Source organism: Chaetomium tenue (assembly GCF_020726465.1).
Source record: "Chaetomium tenue strain MPI-SDFR-AT-0079 chromosome Unknown F5144scaffold_6, whole genome shotgun sequence".
NCBI lineage: Eukaryota > Fungi > Ascomycota > Sordariomycetes > Sordariales > Chaetomiaceae > Chaetomium > Chaetomium tenue.
The window spans coordinates 2,878,582-2,895,087 of record NW_027117334.1 but is presented as its reverse complement, the minus strand read 5'-3'; the positions used below and the strand labels follow the sequence as shown (position 1 = coordinate 2,895,087).

General features: G+C 56.8%; 6 protein-coding genes across 6 annotated transcripts; 4 read left to right on the top strand and 2 right to left on the bottom strand.

Moving 5' to 3' along the window:
- Positions 1 to 357: 357 nt before the first annotated feature.
- F5144DRAFT_595628 (mitochondrial carrier domain-containing protein) lies at positions 358 to 1,731 on the top strand (the record flags this gene model as incomplete). The annotated part of the gene is made up of 9 exons (XM_066790713.1): positions 358 to 398; positions 485 to 516; positions 575 to 599; positions 662 to 729; positions 793 to 1,152; positions 1,212 to 1,230; positions 1,284 to 1,446; positions 1,504 to 1,589; positions 1,641 to 1,731. 9 exons carry the CDS (start codon positions 358 to 360, stop codon positions 1,729 to 1,731), a joined length of 885 nt encoding a protein of 294 aa, XP_066640200.1.
- F5144DRAFT_362472 (uncharacterized protein) lies at positions 1,569 to 4,401 on the bottom strand. Its single transcript, XM_066784404.1, has 4 exons — positions 4,084 to 4,401; positions 2,892 to 4,013; positions 2,700 to 2,838; positions 1,569 to 2,650 (listed from the first exon to the last, which is right to left on the bottom strand). The coding sequence occupies exons 1-4, from the start codon at positions 4,320 to 4,322 to the stop codon at positions 1,748 to 1,750; spliced, it is 2,403 nt and encodes an 800-aa protein (XP_066640199.1). The 5' UTR covers positions 4,323 to 4,401; the 3' UTR covers positions 1,569 to 1,747.
- A 1,606-nt stretch (positions 4,402 to 6,007) lies between these two features.
- F5144DRAFT_623412 (muts domain V-domain-containing protein) lies at positions 6,008 to 9,996 on the top strand (the record flags this gene model as incomplete). Its single annotated transcript, XM_066792151.1, has 5 exons — positions 6,008 to 6,485; positions 6,537 to 6,587; positions 6,644 to 6,818; positions 6,871 to 9,263; positions 9,322 to 9,996. Exons 1-5 carry the CDS (start codon positions 6,159 to 6,161, stop codon positions 9,994 to 9,996), a joined length of 3,621 nt encoding a protein of 1,206 aa, XP_066640198.1. The 5' UTR covers positions 6,008 to 6,158.
- A 1,380-nt stretch (positions 9,997 to 11,376) lies between these two features.
- F5144DRAFT_658190 (uncharacterized protein) lies at positions 11,377 to 13,231 on the top strand (the record flags this gene model as incomplete). The annotated part of the gene is made up of 2 exons (XM_066793203.1): positions 11,377 to 11,396; positions 11,597 to 13,231. 2 exons carry the CDS (start codon positions 11,377 to 11,379, stop codon positions 12,756 to 12,758), a joined length of 1,182 nt encoding a protein of 393 aa, XP_066640197.1. The 3' UTR covers positions 12,759 to 13,231.
- Positions 13,086 to 14,583, top strand: F5144DRAFT_362378 (uncharacterized protein). The gene has a single exon (XM_066784403.1). The coding sequence runs from the start codon at positions 13,413 to 13,415 to the stop codon at positions 14,436 to 14,438; it is 1,026 nt and encodes a 341-aa protein (XP_066640196.1). The 5' UTR covers positions 13,086 to 13,412; the 3' UTR covers positions 14,439 to 14,583.
- F5144DRAFT_583347 (heterokaryon incompatibility protein-domain-containing protein) lies at positions 14,318 to 16,318 on the bottom strand. Its single transcript, XM_066789553.1, has one exon. It carries the CDS (start codon positions 16,229 to 16,231, stop codon positions 14,729 to 14,731), a length of 1,503 nt encoding a protein of 500 aa, XP_066640195.1. The 5' UTR covers positions 16,232 to 16,318; the 3' UTR covers positions 14,318 to 14,728.
- Between the last annotated feature and the right edge of the window lie 188 nt (positions 16,319 to 16,506).

The following is a 16,506-nucleotide window of genomic DNA, read 5'->3' as shown; positions in this document are numbered from 1 at the left end:
AGGAGCATGGCAGCCAGTGCCCTCCCACCTTTCGTTCTGACCGTGGATGGAGTACATGTGTAGTACAAACAATGAGGGCGGTTGTATCGGCCCGCGCCGCTGGAGTTGGTGTGTGCTCTCGGTAGTATTTGTACTTGAGCCGCTGTGCGAAGTTGGGGGTCGTAGATCAGGGCGCCGGCATCTGCGTGGGGAATGACACCTTATCTGCGCCCTCTCCTTTGACCTGGCCACTGTGTAATCTATCTCCAACGCGGGCGCATATGTACCCCATATTCCCGTTCGGAAGTGAACCGAACCAACACACCGACTGACACCTGACGCGCTGTGTGTTCTTGAAAGCTAGGCCGGAGCGGAGCAATGGCCGGGCAAAAGGGAACCAAACAGCCGTTTTGGCTTGGGTAAGTGGTCTATTCCGTCCATACTTGATCAAGGCCATATGTGCTCTGATTGGAATCCTATCCTGACAATGCCAACCCCCCAACAGCGGGGCCGCAGCCTCCATGGCAGTGTGTTTCAGTAGGTCAACAAGCCGCATGATATAACGAATGCACGTGCTGCTAACATACCTGCCTAGCACACCCTTTGGATGTCACAAAATAGTATGCCATTGGCCCCCTTATCTGCTGGCAGCGGAGTGCCAATTAACGCGTACCCACCACAGCCGGATGCAGGTCCTCCAGACACGCGCCCCCATGCTCTCGACCCTCTACACGTTCGCCCTTCGTGACGGTCCGTTTACCTCGCCCAATCGTACAAGTTCCCGACCATACTGACCGTCCCACAATGTCACAGGAATTCCCTCATTGTGGTCTGGCCTCTCAGCCTCCATCCTCCGCCAGTCCACCTACTCGACCGCCCGCTTCGGACTGTACAGCATCCTATGCGGCCAAGTCCGGCAGAGGTCAGGAACCTCCAAGCTGTCCACCGCATCCACCGTAGCATGTGCTGGCGTGGCGGGCGGTTTGGCGGGGATGATTGGGAACCCCACCGAGGTCATTCTCGTCCGTATGTGCGCGGACGCCGCCAAGCCGGCGGCCGAACGGTTCCACTACTCCGACGCCGTGACCGGGCTGTATCGCATCGGTAAGGAGGAGGGATTCAAGGTCTTTGGAAGGGGCTTATCGGCGAATATAGCCCGGAGCGTGATCATGAGTAAGGCCCTTGACCCTCTCATGCTGAGGCAGGCGCCTGTATGCTGACCAAGTGGAAAGACGTGTCTCAGATCGCGCCGTGAGTGTACCCTCTCAAAGTATGACCCCCTCAAGCTGACGCAAGCCTGCCAGATACGCCGCGGCAAAACACGCCATCTTATCGCGGACAAGCCTGGAAGACGATATCCGCACGCACGCACTCGCCTCCCTGTTCGCCGGGACGGTGGCCACGACGGCATGTGCCCCTGCAGACGTGCTCAAGAGCAGAATACAGAGTGCCGCGACGGGGTCAAGTGTAAGCCGCATTCATGGGAGGGGTTTGGTTCGGGAGGCTGATCTGACTGTTCTCCAGGTAATGCAGGTCATAAGGGACGGGCTGGGCCGCGAAGGCCCAATGTTCTTGATGAAGGGGTGGACGCCCGCGTGGCTGCGGCTGACGTACGCTGCCCAACCCTCCCAATCTTTGCGTATCCCGCTAACAGTTGGTAGACCGCACACCGTGTTGACTTTTGTGATTATGGAGAAGTTGCAGGAGTTGGTAAACATGACGGCCCCTGCACCAGCTCAAGCAACGGTTTGAGGCCTGGGGCTGTATTTCATGTCCCGAAATCGGGTAGATTAGACCAATTGAGCCAATCCAAAGCAGCTGCGTCATCCCAGGGATACATGCTTAGAGCCGGGTCGAACTCATTGTTGACCCTGCTGAGTGCCTCGACGATCTGGTCGTCAGACATGGACGAGAATTGGATCGGCTCCGACCAGGGCGGCGGCTCCATGAAACCGGAGACCGGCGGGCTGGGCCGTATGGCATCTGCCATGCTGAAGCTGGCGCGTGTGTTGTTACCCCGCGCGTACGCGGTTGCGGCGTGGTGTTGGGCAAGCAGTTCGGGGTGTGTCCCTGCACGTGGTCTGGCGGTGGTTTCGGGAGGGGCGGGAACCGACGCTGCTGCCTTCTTGACAATGTATTTGAGGTATTTCCCGTATAGAGTCGACATGCCATTCCGATGCTCGGTGGCCGAGCCGACCCGCTCTAGAACCTCGGCCGTTTCTTCGATTAGTGTTCGGACGCTGGGAGCCAGGTTTGAGTTGCCCGCGAACTGGCCACTCAACCGCAATGCGAAACAGGCTGCAAAGGAGATCATGATTGCGGTGTTGTTGGGCATGCTCGATAACTGGCCTTCGCCCTGGATGGCCGCCCGCATCACGTTTAATGCTGACGAGAGGCCAGCTGCGTGGAAAAAGTGGCGGACCTCGGTCGGGGCCGTCGGGTGGTTGATAACTGTGCTGTAGATGGACAAGCGGGTGTGTGTGACTAGGATTTGAACGTAAGGTGGCAGTCGGTGTTGAGGCCCGCTGCCGATAGAGATGCCCCATTTAGCATGCCATTCGTCAAAGAACTTTTCAACCATCATCTGAATAGACCGGGCAACCAAGGCACCATCAGCCCGGCCATCCCGGGATTCGTCGCAGAGGGTTCGGATAGATGAGAATAGTTCATCCTGCGCCGGTCAGTGGCTTCCGCCAACATGTTCCCGATTTTGAACTTACCAGATCCCTCCGTAAAACTGCCATTGACACGAGATGCCCATCCATGGTGTCCGAGATATTCGACAAATGCCATTGGTCGCACCCCCTGAGAATGGGTGTAACTGGCACGGTATAAGAACGTCCCCTCGCCAAGCACATCCTGAACTTTGTTAGCTCGCGATCGTCCTCAGGTTGTGCCAACGAAATACTCACCCCCGTTCCAACACAAACAAGGATATCCAACACCTCTCCCGCCTCCTCAACAATCGTAACCCAAACTCCGAGGTTGGCTCCACGTCCCCAAACCCATCCAACGCCAACGCCACCTTGGGGTCAATACAATCAGCCCTCGCGATCCCTCCAAAGGTCCCTCCCATCCCACCTGGACCATCTCGAAGCGAGGCCATCGGCACAAGAATCTTGTGGAGCGACAAATCCAGAGCCATGGTCGTCGCCATGGACACGTACCAACATGTTTCGTCATCGGTGCTATGCTTCCCGGGGAACATCCAGGGGACGTTGACCATGAAAGCCAAAACGATCTCGACAGACCGGTAACGGTCCAGAATGATGCGGTTAACAAGCGTCTTGCAGTGGTTGGAAAGTCGCCGTGACAGGGCCGAGGCGGAGGGCATAAAGAGAGCGGCGGCGGCGGTGATGGAGGTAAACAGGAAGGCGGAGCGGGAGCGCGTGAAGGCGGCCGTGTAAAGTGCTGGGTCGAGACCCCATCGTGTGTGGGCGAGGTTGTGGTGGAAGAAGTTGAAGAGCGTGTCGGCTTCGTCGGCGGTGATCAGTCCGAGGTTGATCGGATCGAGGTCTGGCCCTGTATCGAGACTGAATTGGCTGAGCTTGAAGAACCTTTCGACCTCAGAGATCTTCTCGCTCTGTTTATTCTGGCGTGACCGTTGGTGGGACATGGTTTCGGCCGCCACGTGGTCGACCCCTGACTTGGGCGAGACATGCAGATCTGATGCACGGGCGAGCAGTTGAAGGGGATTCTCGGCGTCATCGACGGCTAGACTCTCCTCGCCGGCATGGCCTTGCGAAGGCGTAGATTCCTGTGGCGCACTCATACCATCTTGGTCCGAAGCTGAGCTATCGCCGGCGTCGGAGGAGGCGTCGGGGAGAAGAATGTCGCTTTGCTTTGATGCCCGGCGTAATTCCGCACCCCTAACTCCGGATTGGTCGTGGTTGAGGAGCGACAGTGGTCCATGTGGCCCGGGGCCGAGGAGGGATTTGAGATCCGAGACAACTTTGGCGGCTTCGATGCCAGTCCCGGTCCGGCGCAGGGCCTGCTCCACCTGATGCAATGCCTTCTCCAGTCCTGTGCGTTTGCTGTGCATGAGTTAGCAGACGCGCTCATCACACGCACCTACAAGAAGCAGGCAAAGTTGGGGAGGCTAACTTTTTCACGCCCTTCCGGCGGCCAACGTGAAAGTCGGGGCGCACACACTGAACACCCAATTGGAGACAGCGGTGACAACGGTCGTCGTTCTGGGCGCGACCCTTTTCGCACTTGATCTTGGATCGGCGGCATACGAGACATGCCGCCGCCCTGCGACTGTTCTGATCCCTGGGCGAGCCGCGGACGCCATCAGTAGCAGCCGTAATACTGTCCGACCGTTCCATCTCGTCGGCATCCATTTACGCACCGCAGGCGCAACCCGTGTGGCTTTCGGCCGCTCAGTCCCCGCCTTTTGCGTCGTGTTGTGGGGAGTTGTTGCACCAGGCCGGGAGCCGCTGGAGAGCGGGCAGTTGGGGTAATTGGGGGGAACCAGCTGAGTGGCAGTGGTTGGCAGCTGTCGGTAGGGGTCTCCAGGATGCTTCCCCAGCTATTCGCGCTTTCACTGCCGAGGGAAACAAGAGGATCGAAATGCCCGAACTTTCATAGTTAACACAATCCCGATCACCTTCGGAGTCGGCGTTGATGACAGTGTCGTTCCTTTGGACACTTCAACAGCCTTTATTATCGAGCTTTGGTTCGGCCCCGGTAGCACAGGTTCCGTTGGACAAATGTTGCATTCCATCGTCCTATCCTTCCCGGTTCGGACTCTGGACGAGGGTCTGTTAAATGCCCTCTTGTCCGGTGAGGATTTATCCGTTCCAGTGTGAGCCTATCGGTTTCTCCCGCCTTGGCCACACCATGGGTATTTGAGCATCCGGACAAATTCTGCCTGTCTGGTACCAAAGCCGAGCGACCGCCGGGCAAACGTCGTTTTGTTGCACCAAAGTAACCCCTGCTACCATTTCGGCCGGGGTGCCCGCCCCCGACCCCCTCCGCTTCAAAGCCGGTTACCCCGACACAAGAACAGCAGCGCTGACACAGAAGCTTTTTCCCGGCCTTCTGTTGACCTTCTCGATCATCGCTGCTTGCCGCTTGGCTTGGGAGAGGAGGGGTACTGTACACGCCCCCAGTCTCTTGGCGCCTCGCCGCAGAGGAGAATCGAACATCGGACGAAGCATGATTATGTACGAGGGGATCCAGTGTGGGATTCTTAGCAGCGCCTGATTCATGTCGTTGTAAATCCAGAGACTGCTACGAATATTCAAGCCAATACCACTCGTTCGTGTGGTTCGCTTTCCAGATACGGGCGGGCATGGGCGAGTCGCGGGAATGTGACGAACCTGCCTAGGATCCTATCCTGTTAGGGTTCAGTGAAGGTAATCTTGCAAAGGATGCTTAGGTTCGGTGCAGCCAAAAGGTGCACAACAATAGACTTGTCTCAACAGTAGGCTTGCGAGCTTGTAGCGAACTGTAGTTGTGATTGCTAACTGGAGAACTCCCAGAGCTCTCCAGAACGAGTGACTATACTATCTAGGCCCCTAGGTACCTTCGTACCTCTTCCCTTGGGAACGTGAGGAACGGTGGTCGTTCTTCTCGTTCCTTATAGAGGAACCTCAGGAACGGTAGCCGTTCCCCTCGTTCCTCTGCTGATTGGTCCGGGACCCATCTTTAATGATTGGCTGGGGACGCTTCCCACGCGCCCTCCATCGGGACCCTGCATGCGGCCATAACCGTGACAGGGAAGCCATGATTCAGCGTAAAGGTAAGGAGTAGTGGAGTGTGGGTTTCGGAGTTAGTTAACTAGTTAGTCCATGAACGGTCTGATCGAGGGTACCTTAGTTACTTCGTAGTGTACAAAAGCATCCATATAATGTATTGTAACTACACAGTAAAATGCAGTTGCAGTGGTTCCAAGCATGGGGAGATGAAGCTTGGCTCTTTGTGCCACTGGCTGGCTTCTGGTGGGTGGGCCGCTCCCCCCAAATGCCGTGTGGGGCACGCACCCAGCAGCTTGGTTTGGCGGCGCAAGACGCGACCCCCAGCACGCACGTCGCGTTTCTTCGCGTTCCACTTAAAGCCGTCCCAACACCCCCAGCTTCCCCTGGCCAACCTTTCTTCAACCATTTGTTGTCCTGAATTTACCCCACGGCTTAGCTTTATTTAATTTATCGAAGAAACTCGTCCACCACGGCAAGATGGGGGAGAAATCGGCCACGGCCCGCACTCCTGCGAAGACGCCGTCGTCGGTGAAAAAGGCACCTTCAACGGGCAAGCAACAGAGCATCCTCGGCTTCTTCTCTAGGCCAGGAGCAGCCGGAAACGCCAATGGAGCTAGCCCCTCGCCATCCACCAACCCGGCATCCAGAAACAAGAGGGACGCATCGCCCCAATGCCTGAAAGAAACGACCCGAGCCAACTCCATGCTCACCTCGAGGCGCACTACAACAACCACGCCCGTCCCCAGCAGCGATGCCATCGAACCCTCGAGCTCCCAGGAAAATAGAGAAACCAGTACTGTTAAGGTGATTGGCAAAGATATTCACCCACTCACCGCATCCGCTAACATTATGTAGAAGTCGGTTGCCACTGTAAAGGCGAGCTTAAATAGCAGCCCGTCGCGGAAGGTGACTAGATATCCCACCAACCTCATCAGCATCATATTCTAATCCGTGTTCCACAGGTCAAGAAGGTTGTTAGCTACGCCGAATCCTCCGATGACGACGACGAAGCGGTTTTTGCGACCTTGAAGGCCAGGCGTTCCGGACAACGCCGCCCCCGCGCCGCCGTTCCAGATGAGGATGACGATGATGAGGACACATACGAGGCCGAAGCGAATGATTTTGAGGAGGAAGATGGTATTGTTGACCCTCCCCTCTTGGCGCATGCCGGGCTAACCAATGTGTTTAGATGATTTGGGAGACTTCGTCGTCTCGGACGACTCTGACGCACCCTCCAAATCGAAGAAGCGGAAGCGACCAGCAGCCAAGTCTTCGGCCCCCCGCAAAAAGTCCAACTTTTCCTCCTCTCCCGCCCCTCCACCGCTTGACGACGATGAAGTGATGGAGGATATTCCGGCCTCGACATCGACCGCGCAAAAGTGGACGTACGACCCAGACAACGTTGAAACTCGCGACCCTGCGGCCAGGGCCCCCCCTCCCACACGGAAGCCAACAGACCCAAAAACAAAACCCAAGGCACACACTAAGGAACCGGAGGATAGATACCCGTGGCTAGCCAACATTTTAGACGGCAACAAAAACCCCCCAGGGCACCCAGAGTTCGATCCAACCTCCATTTACATACCCCCGTTAGCCGAGCGGGGCTTCTCGCCGTTTGAGAAGCAGTATTGGGACATCAAGAAGAAGCTTTGGGACACTGTCGTCTTCTTCAAGAAGGGCAAGTTTTATGAGCTATACGAGAACGACGCGACCATCGGGCACCAGCTGTTTGATCTTAAGCTCACCGACCGCGTCAACATGCGCATGGTGGGCGTCCCTGAGAGCTCGTTAGACATGTGGGTCAACCAGTTTGTGGCAAAAGGCTTCAAGGTCGCTCGCGTCGACCAGATGGAATCCGCTCTAGGTAAGGAGATGCGCGAGCGTGACAGCAACGCGAAGAAGGCCGACAAGATCATTCGCCGAGAGTTGGCATGCATCTTGACCGGTGGCACCCTCGTGGACGGCAGCATGTTGCAGGACGACATGGCCACGTACTGTGCAGCCATCAAGGAGTCGGTCGTCAACGACAAGCCCGCCTTTGGCATTGCGTTTGTTGATGCCGCCACGGGACAGTTCTTCCTGTCCGAGTTTGAGGATGATGTCGACCTGACCAAGTTCGAAACGTTCGTCGCCCAGACGTCGCCTCGGGAGTTGGTTCTGGAGAAATCGCGGTTGTCTACCAAAGCCCTGCGTATCCTGAAAAACAACACGGGCCCCACCACCATCTGGAACAACCTAAAGCCGGGGACAGAGTTCTGGGACGCCGATCTTGCGAGACGTGAGCTGGAGTGTGGGGGCTATTTTGTCTCCGAGCGAGGCGCGGAGGAGGTGTGGCCCAAAACCCTCGCGGAGTCCAAAGACAAAGATTTGGCAATGTCCGCTATGGGAGGCTTGACTCATTACCTCCGTGTGCTCATGCTCGACCGCAACCTACTGTCACAGGGTAACTTCGCGTGGTACAACCCCATCCACCGAAATGGCACCCTAATTCTGGACGGCCAGAGCCTCATCAACCTGGAGATCTTCACCAACACGGCCAACAACGGCCCTGAGGGCACGCTGTTTAACCTCCTCAACCGCTGCATTACTCCATTCGGCAAGCGTCTCTTCCGCCAATGGGTTTGCCACCCATTGTGCAACACTCAAAAGATCAATGAGAGGCTCGACGCTGTCGACATGCTCAATGCCGACCGCAGCATCCTGCAACAGTTTTCGTCGCAGATGGCCAAGATGCCAGACCTGGAGCGGCTGATTTCTCGTATCCATGCTGGTGCATGCCGGCCCCAAGACTTCGTCCGAGTTCTTGAAGGCTTCGAGCAAATCGACTACACGATGGGCCTTCTAGGTGCCTTTGGCGGCGGTAACGGCCTGGTGGATAGGCTCATCGCCTCCATGCCTGACCTCAAGGAGCCCCTAGGCTACTGGGAAACCGCCTTTGACCGGACAATGGCCCGGGATGGCAAGCTTATTCCCGCGAAGGGCATCGAGGAGGACTTCGACAACAGCCAAAACGAGCTCGAGCGGATCAAGGGGGAGCTGCACGCTCTGCTCGAGAAGCAGAAGACAGCACTCAAGTGCAAGACGGTCAAGTTCACTGATGTCGGCAAGGAGGTCTACCAGATCGAGGTTCCCAAGGCCGTCAAAGTGCCTACGAACTGGCGCCAGATGTCGGCCACGTCGGCTGTCAAGCGCTACTACTTCCGGGCATTAGAAGATCTTGTCCGGGAGCTCCAAGAAACTGAGGAGACGCACTCCCAGATCTTGAAGGAGGTAGCCTCGAGATTCTCCAAGCGGTTCGACATGGACTATGAAGTCTGGCTGCAGGCGATCCGCATCATTGCGCAGTTGGACTGCCTGACCAGCCTTGCGAAGTCGTCCTCTGCTCTCGGCGTGCCCAGCTGCCGCCCGGTGTTTATCGACGAGGACCGAAGCGTGGTCGAGTTTAAGGAGCTCCGCCATCCTTGCATGACCAATAGCGTCGACGACTTCATCCCCAACGACATCAAACTGGGCGGCGACGAAGCCAAGATCAACCTTCTCACAGGTGCAAACGCAGCGGGCAAGTCGACCATCCTCCGCATGGTAAGTCGAGAACACCCTTCCCTCCTTTTGACACCTCGGAAGCTAACCCCAAATCCAGTCCTGCATCGCGGTCATCATGGCCCAAATAGGCTGCTATGTCCCCGCCCTTTCAGCCACGCTCACGCCCATCGACCGCATCATGTCGCGCCTCGGAGCCAACGACAACATCTTCGCGGCACAGAGCACCTTCTTCGTGGAGCTCTCCGAGACGAAAAAGATCCTCTCCGAGGCCACCCCGCGCTCGCTCGTGATCCTCGACGAGCTCGGCCGCGGCACGTCGTCGTACGACGGCGTGGCGGTGGCGCAGGCGGTGCTGCACCACGTGGCGTCGCACATTGGGTGCGTCGGCTTCTTCGCGACGCACTACCACAGCCTGGCGGCCGAGTTCGCGCCGCACCCGGAGGTGCGCGCGCGCCGCATGCAGATCGACGTCGACGAGGCCCGCAAGCGCGTTACTTTCCTCTACCGCCTCGAGGACGGCGTCGCCGAGGGCTCCTTCGGCATGCACTGCGCCGCCATGTGTGGTATCCCGGGGAGGGTTATCGACAGGGCGGAGGTGGCGGCCCGTGAGTGGGAGCATACGAGTAGGTTGAAGGAGAGTCTGGAGAGGGCGAAGATGGGCTGTTATATCCCGCTGGGTGTGCTTAGTGATGTGGCGAGCTTGCTGGGGGAGGGGGAGGAGGTGGGGGAGAGGGGGGTGGAGGTGTTGCTGAAGGCTATCGAGGCGCTTTGAGGCGCTTCGAGGCGCTTTGGAGAAGTGTGTTTGCTAGGAGAAGGTGCTTTGGGCGCAGTGGTTGCTGAAGATAATAATCGTGGCTCTGGTGCTTGGCTAAGGGGGTAATAATGGGACGGAGTCTGGGGTGTTTGCTGATGTCAAGGTGCTGTAGAGGGATATTATTTCCAAGTCACTCTTGCGAGAATGTGTTTTTTTTGTTAGATAATTAAGAGAGCCTTGCTAAGAGACAGCTATACAGAAGAAGCTTGAAGTGAATGACTGCTTTCTTCACCCAATCCTCCGTGCTTGGATCCAACCGTTTCAGTTCGGACGTCAAGTCCAGAGCCGATCTCGTAACTCTCCCATCTTGGCCAACATCATGTCCCTCATCATTGGGTTGTCGGCGGGGCGTTTCCGCTTATTGACATAATGCAAGGAGAATGACGGGTTTATGTCCATACACGAGTTGGATGGCAAGTGGGCGACAAACAATCCCCCCTTTTCAACAACCATCTACCCACGGATGCGCCGCATCGCTTGGCTCCACACTTGGCCAACAACATCAACACATTAGCTTGGTGGGTGTGTGGCCATTCGATGTCTTGCTTCTGATGTTGACTTGGCCGCAGGCCAGCAGACCAACCAATTTTTGAAGCTTGACCTGGGCCAATAATCAGGTACTGTGGCGAGCATCATCCAATCCCGCACGACATTGGGTCCCGAAGCTCTGGGACACAGTCCAACAAACCGCCAAATTTAGGAACTGGCCAGCTGACCTTGTTGCAACTCCTGATGCGAAAGGGACACGGCCAACAAAGCTCGGCATCATGGTGACCTCGAATATTCTAGACAGGAGGTGAGTTTTGGATGGGGGCTCTTGTGTTGGCTCCCTGTTTCAATTTGAGACAAGCTGAAAATAGCCAGAGAAGGCTCAGACCTCAGAAGCTCGAAGTCTTGTCGCCGCGGTGGCGTGCCAGTTTTGTTTCCACCGGTTGAGGGTTTCGAATCAAGAACCCCATCTCACCTCGTTGTTCTGTCAAGATATCTGCTATGGAAAATCGTGATAGGTTGTATTATTATGGACAGATTGGCCGGCAACTACTAGGTATTCATCGAGACCACCCCCACCGCAACCTCGGTCAGGCACTCAACACACCAGAGCTCACTGTCAACCTGAGACCAGGCCTAATGTGGGTGCTGGGCCACGTAAACTCAGTAGTTTGACCAACACGCCGACCCAACCGAGCCACGAGGCTAATATTCAAAACAGCAGCAGTCTGAAGCAAGCTTGCTGTCACAGGCCAGGCCGTAGCTGTGACCTTGCGGCGGTCCTTTGTGCCGTCCAACCGCCCACCATCTCGACATACGGTCCCTTGGAGGGTGGTGAGCATAAGCACTATGGCATCAAGGCTGATCGTGTAGCTGCAAACCTTCCGGTGCGCTGGGCCGTCTACCGGCTGGTCTTGTTTCACCCATCAAGAGTGACCAAAGAACACTAACCAGGCTATCGCTACGAGCAGCTTGGGGATACCCTAGGCGTTAGATTATGAAATTGTTACAGAAGACGATGGGGGATAAATAGATCCAGCATTTCCTCTTTACCTGTCCAGTTAAATAGCACCAGCATCAATACCAGCATCAACACCAGCACCATCCGCATCATCAACACCGGCATCGACACCAGCATCAACACCATCATCAACATCAGCATCGACATCAGCACCAACACCAGCACCATCCCCATCATCAACACCGGCATCGACATCACCAACATCAACACCAACATCGACATCAACATCAACACTAGCACTACCCACATCATTTGCCAGCCCTACGCTAACAGCGTGCTCGAAGTTCATCGCTTTCCCGGCCACATCTCCGACACTCCTTTTCCCCCAAAACCTATTCTTGACATGGACCCCCACAAACAACAGCAACATGGCGCAATCGCTCGCACCGCCAAGGAGTGGGCGACCGCCGTTAGAAACGAGTCAACCATTCCGAGTGGAGTCAGAACGCGAGGAAACTTCCACCATCTCGTGGTCTCAGACTGTCACTTTGACAACTCGGCTTCCGGGATCTCGCATGCCGAGTACCTGCACCTTCGAACAATTTGGTACCACTACGAAGAAAAGCATGTGGAAAGCTTTGCTGGCCTTTTCAAGGACAACCCAAAAACGGGGTACAAAGGGTTCGTCTCCCCCAGGGCCGACAACCTCGCCCGTGAAGCGATGGAAAAAATGTCCGACCCTTTCAAATACTACTTGGGAGAGTTTAACAAGACGAATGCCCACCAATGGTATTTCCATCCGTCTGCAAATTGTGGGCATTATGCCATGGTTCGATATTGGCAAGTCATGACTGCCGCCCATGTGAAGGGTATCGGAGCCAGCATCAAGGTCTTCAAACCCCAGCTCAGATCCAACACCACCGCTGCCAACGACAACACCACCGCTGCCAACGACAACACCACCGCTGCCAACGACAACACCACCGCTGCCAACGACAAAACCACGGACCGGCCGCAAACGCCTCCGGACCAGAAAATTTCTGAATCTGGTTCACCCTCAAAGTCCGGAACGCCGGCAACTAAATCGCACCCTGCGGCCAGAGGAACCGCAGAGAACCTGCCCTCGGCAGACGAGGCATATGTGAACACAGCTCTGCTGCTGTTACTCCAGGCCGTCACACAGGACTTCCGCCATCATGTCAACTCGCTACATTGGGTCCCTCCCCGGATGGCACTGCGCCATTGCGATTGGGATCCCGACTGGCCGTGAAACTGGTATCGCCGACAGTTACTAAGTTAGGCGTTGAGGACCAATCCTCTGGGTCGCCTGAGATGCCTGGGTACCTCGATAGGTAGACATTGCGGTGGAATCGGGTTTGGCTTTGAGTTACGAGTGGGAAAATTGAAGGAAGGTGACTGACCATCACAGTACCTAGGTATTTGCAACCATCCATATTGTGTGTGAAGATAAGCCATGTTTGTGGGCAGGAACGATGGGACGGAATGCCCGGGCAGTGGTCGGGGTTTTTCAGCCCTCCAAAATGTACTTTCAAGACCACCATTCAAGCCTGCTTTTTTTGAAAGAGGCTTGAAGATAAAGCCACCCTTATACGATATTTTCCCGCTCTGAGTCCCACTACCATCGACTGTCTATCAGTCTCACGCACCCCGGCTCCAGTAGTACTCTAGAAACCTAACCCATGCCCCAATGCGGCACAGCAAGAAGGACGAAGGATGGGAACCTGGGGATAAAGTGTCGCAATGTGAAACAGGAACCCCTTTGGCCCCTGCATCATGTCATTTCCAGATTTACAAGGCAGACCTAATCACCCTCACAAACCTGCTTCTCCCCAACATTACTTGAAAGTTGACATGTAGTTAAACCAATCTACTCGCCCAATTTCACCGACCATCAGCGCTTACAATGTTGCGAGTCACCCAGGTAATAGTGACGACGGTCGAGGACGCGGATGGGTGGAAGCAAGTTGGCGCCCTCACCACCACCTTCACCCCGCCCGCTTCTTGTACCAGAATCCTCGAGACAAGCAGCAGCAGCCTCGCAATCCTGGGTGCCGATTTCTTCAACCAGGACAGTTGTTACCCAGACGTCGACGACCAACCCCTAATCAGGGCGTACTTCCGACCCGGTCGGGTCTGTCCCTCAGGATGGACAGGCGAGAACATCTTCGGGGGCACCGCAGGAACGGACCCCAGGCTCGTTCTCCCGTCCTTGCGCCCCGATGAGACCGCAGTTGTCTGCTGCCCCAGGGGCCTCCGCTACACTGAGACACTTCTCTCATTCGCTCCCGGCGTGGGTGGTTGGTGCCTAGGGACCCTAACAGCCCCGACGTCAATCGAAGGCCAGCAGTGTGCCAACTGCGACGGCAAACCAACCCCCCTCCCCATCAGAAACGCAAACAACATCCCCATGACCCTGCTCCAAACCACAATCCTCCTCCGCACCGCAACAGACGCCAACAACACCCCCACCCCCAACTTACCCGCCACACGCAGCACCACCACCAGCAACCCTAACATCACAACCCCCAGCACCACCACCACCACCCCCCCAACGGAAACCAACCCTCCCACCAGCAGCTCAACCAACACCGCCGCCATCGCCGCCGGCGTCACAGCCAGCATCCTCGCCCTCGCCATCATCGCAGCAACCATCTTCCTCTTCATGCGCCGCCGCCGCCGGCGCCAGCAACAGCAAAACGCCACTAGCCCGCCGCTGGACAACAACAGTCTCAAGGAACTGCACAGCACCTCCTATGCTGGGGGGGAGCTGCTGGGGGATACGAATCCGAGTATGGTGCGGCATGAGCTGGGGGCGGGGGTGGGCGGGCCGGTGGAGTTGGATGCGGGTGGTTATGGGGGTGAGTATGGCGTGGATGGGAGGTATGGGGGGTTGGGACAAGCGGGGGGTGGTGGGGTGGGGGGGAGGTGAATGGTTGCTGGGGGGAGGGGGCGATATGCATCGTGCATGAAGGGGTCGGTTGTAGGGGGACGGCTGGCCTCACAGATTGCGGATGGCGCGTTTTAGGCCGGCTAGCAGACTCGATGCTGTTGTTGCCGGTCCTGCTTTTTGTGCCGTCTCTGGTTCCCACATCCGGATGGAGGACTGGGTGTGTGCTGTCGTGAAACAGGGGATGGGATTGTTTGGGGTGGCTTGGGTGTGGAAAACCATCGCCAGGAGGTCTTGCGGGTGCATGTCTGGCAGGAAGATGAAAGGGTTAATCAGGTTCCGGGCTGGGATGGGGCGTGTGGGCTTGCGGGATCCAGACGGCACTTACAGATGTCGCGCTTGGAGCGCTTTCCTGGGCAGGAGGAAGAACGGCAGTCGCAGCACTTTGGAAGGCGCTGGAGAGCCTGGATGTCACCCGGAAAGGGGTAATAACCGTCGATGATATATCCCTCCGGCTCGTTGGGGATCGGTCCTGGTCCGAGGGTGAAGGCGGCTGATTCCAGGCCCGGCCAGATAGCCAGGAAATGGCGTTTTGGTTGGGGCACGCTGGACAGGGCGGTGTTCTCTCCGAGAAGACCGTTATATGCACTGCCTTTAGGACAGCTGACGCGCATGGCGTAGCCCAGGAAGTGTGTTTCGATGGGGCTTGGAGGAGCGGGGAGGTTCGAACTGTTGCCGACTTGTTGTTGTGCAGCGCGGGCCTGGAAAAAAGCTGCAATATCGGCCTCCGGGACCTTGAAGCACTCAACTAGGCTTTCGAAGGTTTTGAGCCCTGTCCACAACTCGAAGCCCGTGGATATCGAGTTCTGTCGCAGCTCAGGCTGGCCAGGAAACCGGATCGTGGTCACGTATTGCCAAAGCACTTCCCACGGCGACTTGCCATAAGCTGGCTGCATCTGATGTGAGTCGAACCCTCCCGCGTGCTTCAGCATGGGCAGCATGGCGTACAACTTGTCCCTCGGGTTCTCGCATCCCCGAGCCAGATGGCTGGACATTAGCCCCGTGAGCGTGGGTGTAATGTTCCGCGTCTGGTGCGCATACTCCTTGTTCGTCCCCATCTCGGTCCGAGTGTCAGACAGTTCTTTCAGCGCGCGCTCGAGATCCGGGCCAGGAGGGTAGCGCTTGAGCGACATCATCTTGCCCCGCCAGTCATACGTTTGCGCCCCGAACGCGGACCAGTCCAGCACGTCCTCACCACTGTACAGACGCAACTCCCGCGCCAGAGCGATCTCCTGTACGATCCACATGCGTGTGAAGTATGGGTTGCCAAGCATGTCGTGGACGGCGGCCTGCCAGCGCTCAAAGACTTCGTCCTGCGCTTGGCTGGCATCGAGAGTCGCCGGGATCAGGGGATACATGTTTCGCATCACGGTGAGACTGTCGCCGCACTCCAAACAGGCTGCGACGGATTGGGCACCGTGGTAGATGGTCCCCATCATACCGACCTGGAAGCTCTTCTCGTGCGTGTCGTTTTGGTTAATGCAGATGGCGTCGATCCAGACGGGCACGGCGATGAGATGCGAGCGCATCGTGCGGAGAGCGCTGTAGCACCTCTTGCGGACAACCATGGGCTTTCCATCGATGGTAATGGTGGCGGTTGGCATGGGAGGACCCCATGTGTATGAGATGGCCACGTACGGGGGTGGATCGGGCTTTAGCGACACCACGGTGAGGGTGCATTGGAGAAGCGAGTCTGGCGATCCGGGGTGGATGGTGAGGAGCCGGATCTGTTCGGTTGGCTGGTCCAACTGGGTATACACAAAATGGGGTTCCATATTAAAATCAACCTACACCAAATCGGCAAGCATGCCTTTAGTCTCAGCTACCTGAGGTTGTCGTCGCACCAGAAGATGAAAGTTGATGTGGAGACAAGGCTTCCCGCTCCGACGGCTGGCACCGCCGCTTCTCCCCACCCACTCATCCGCGGGACCACCCCAGTGTCGAGCCACTCATTCGCGATTTGGTCATGGCCCACCTTCTAGGCTTCTTGGCAATAGTAACAATAGGTTACAGGGCACGGCGAGAGATACTACCTGACTGAATCATACAC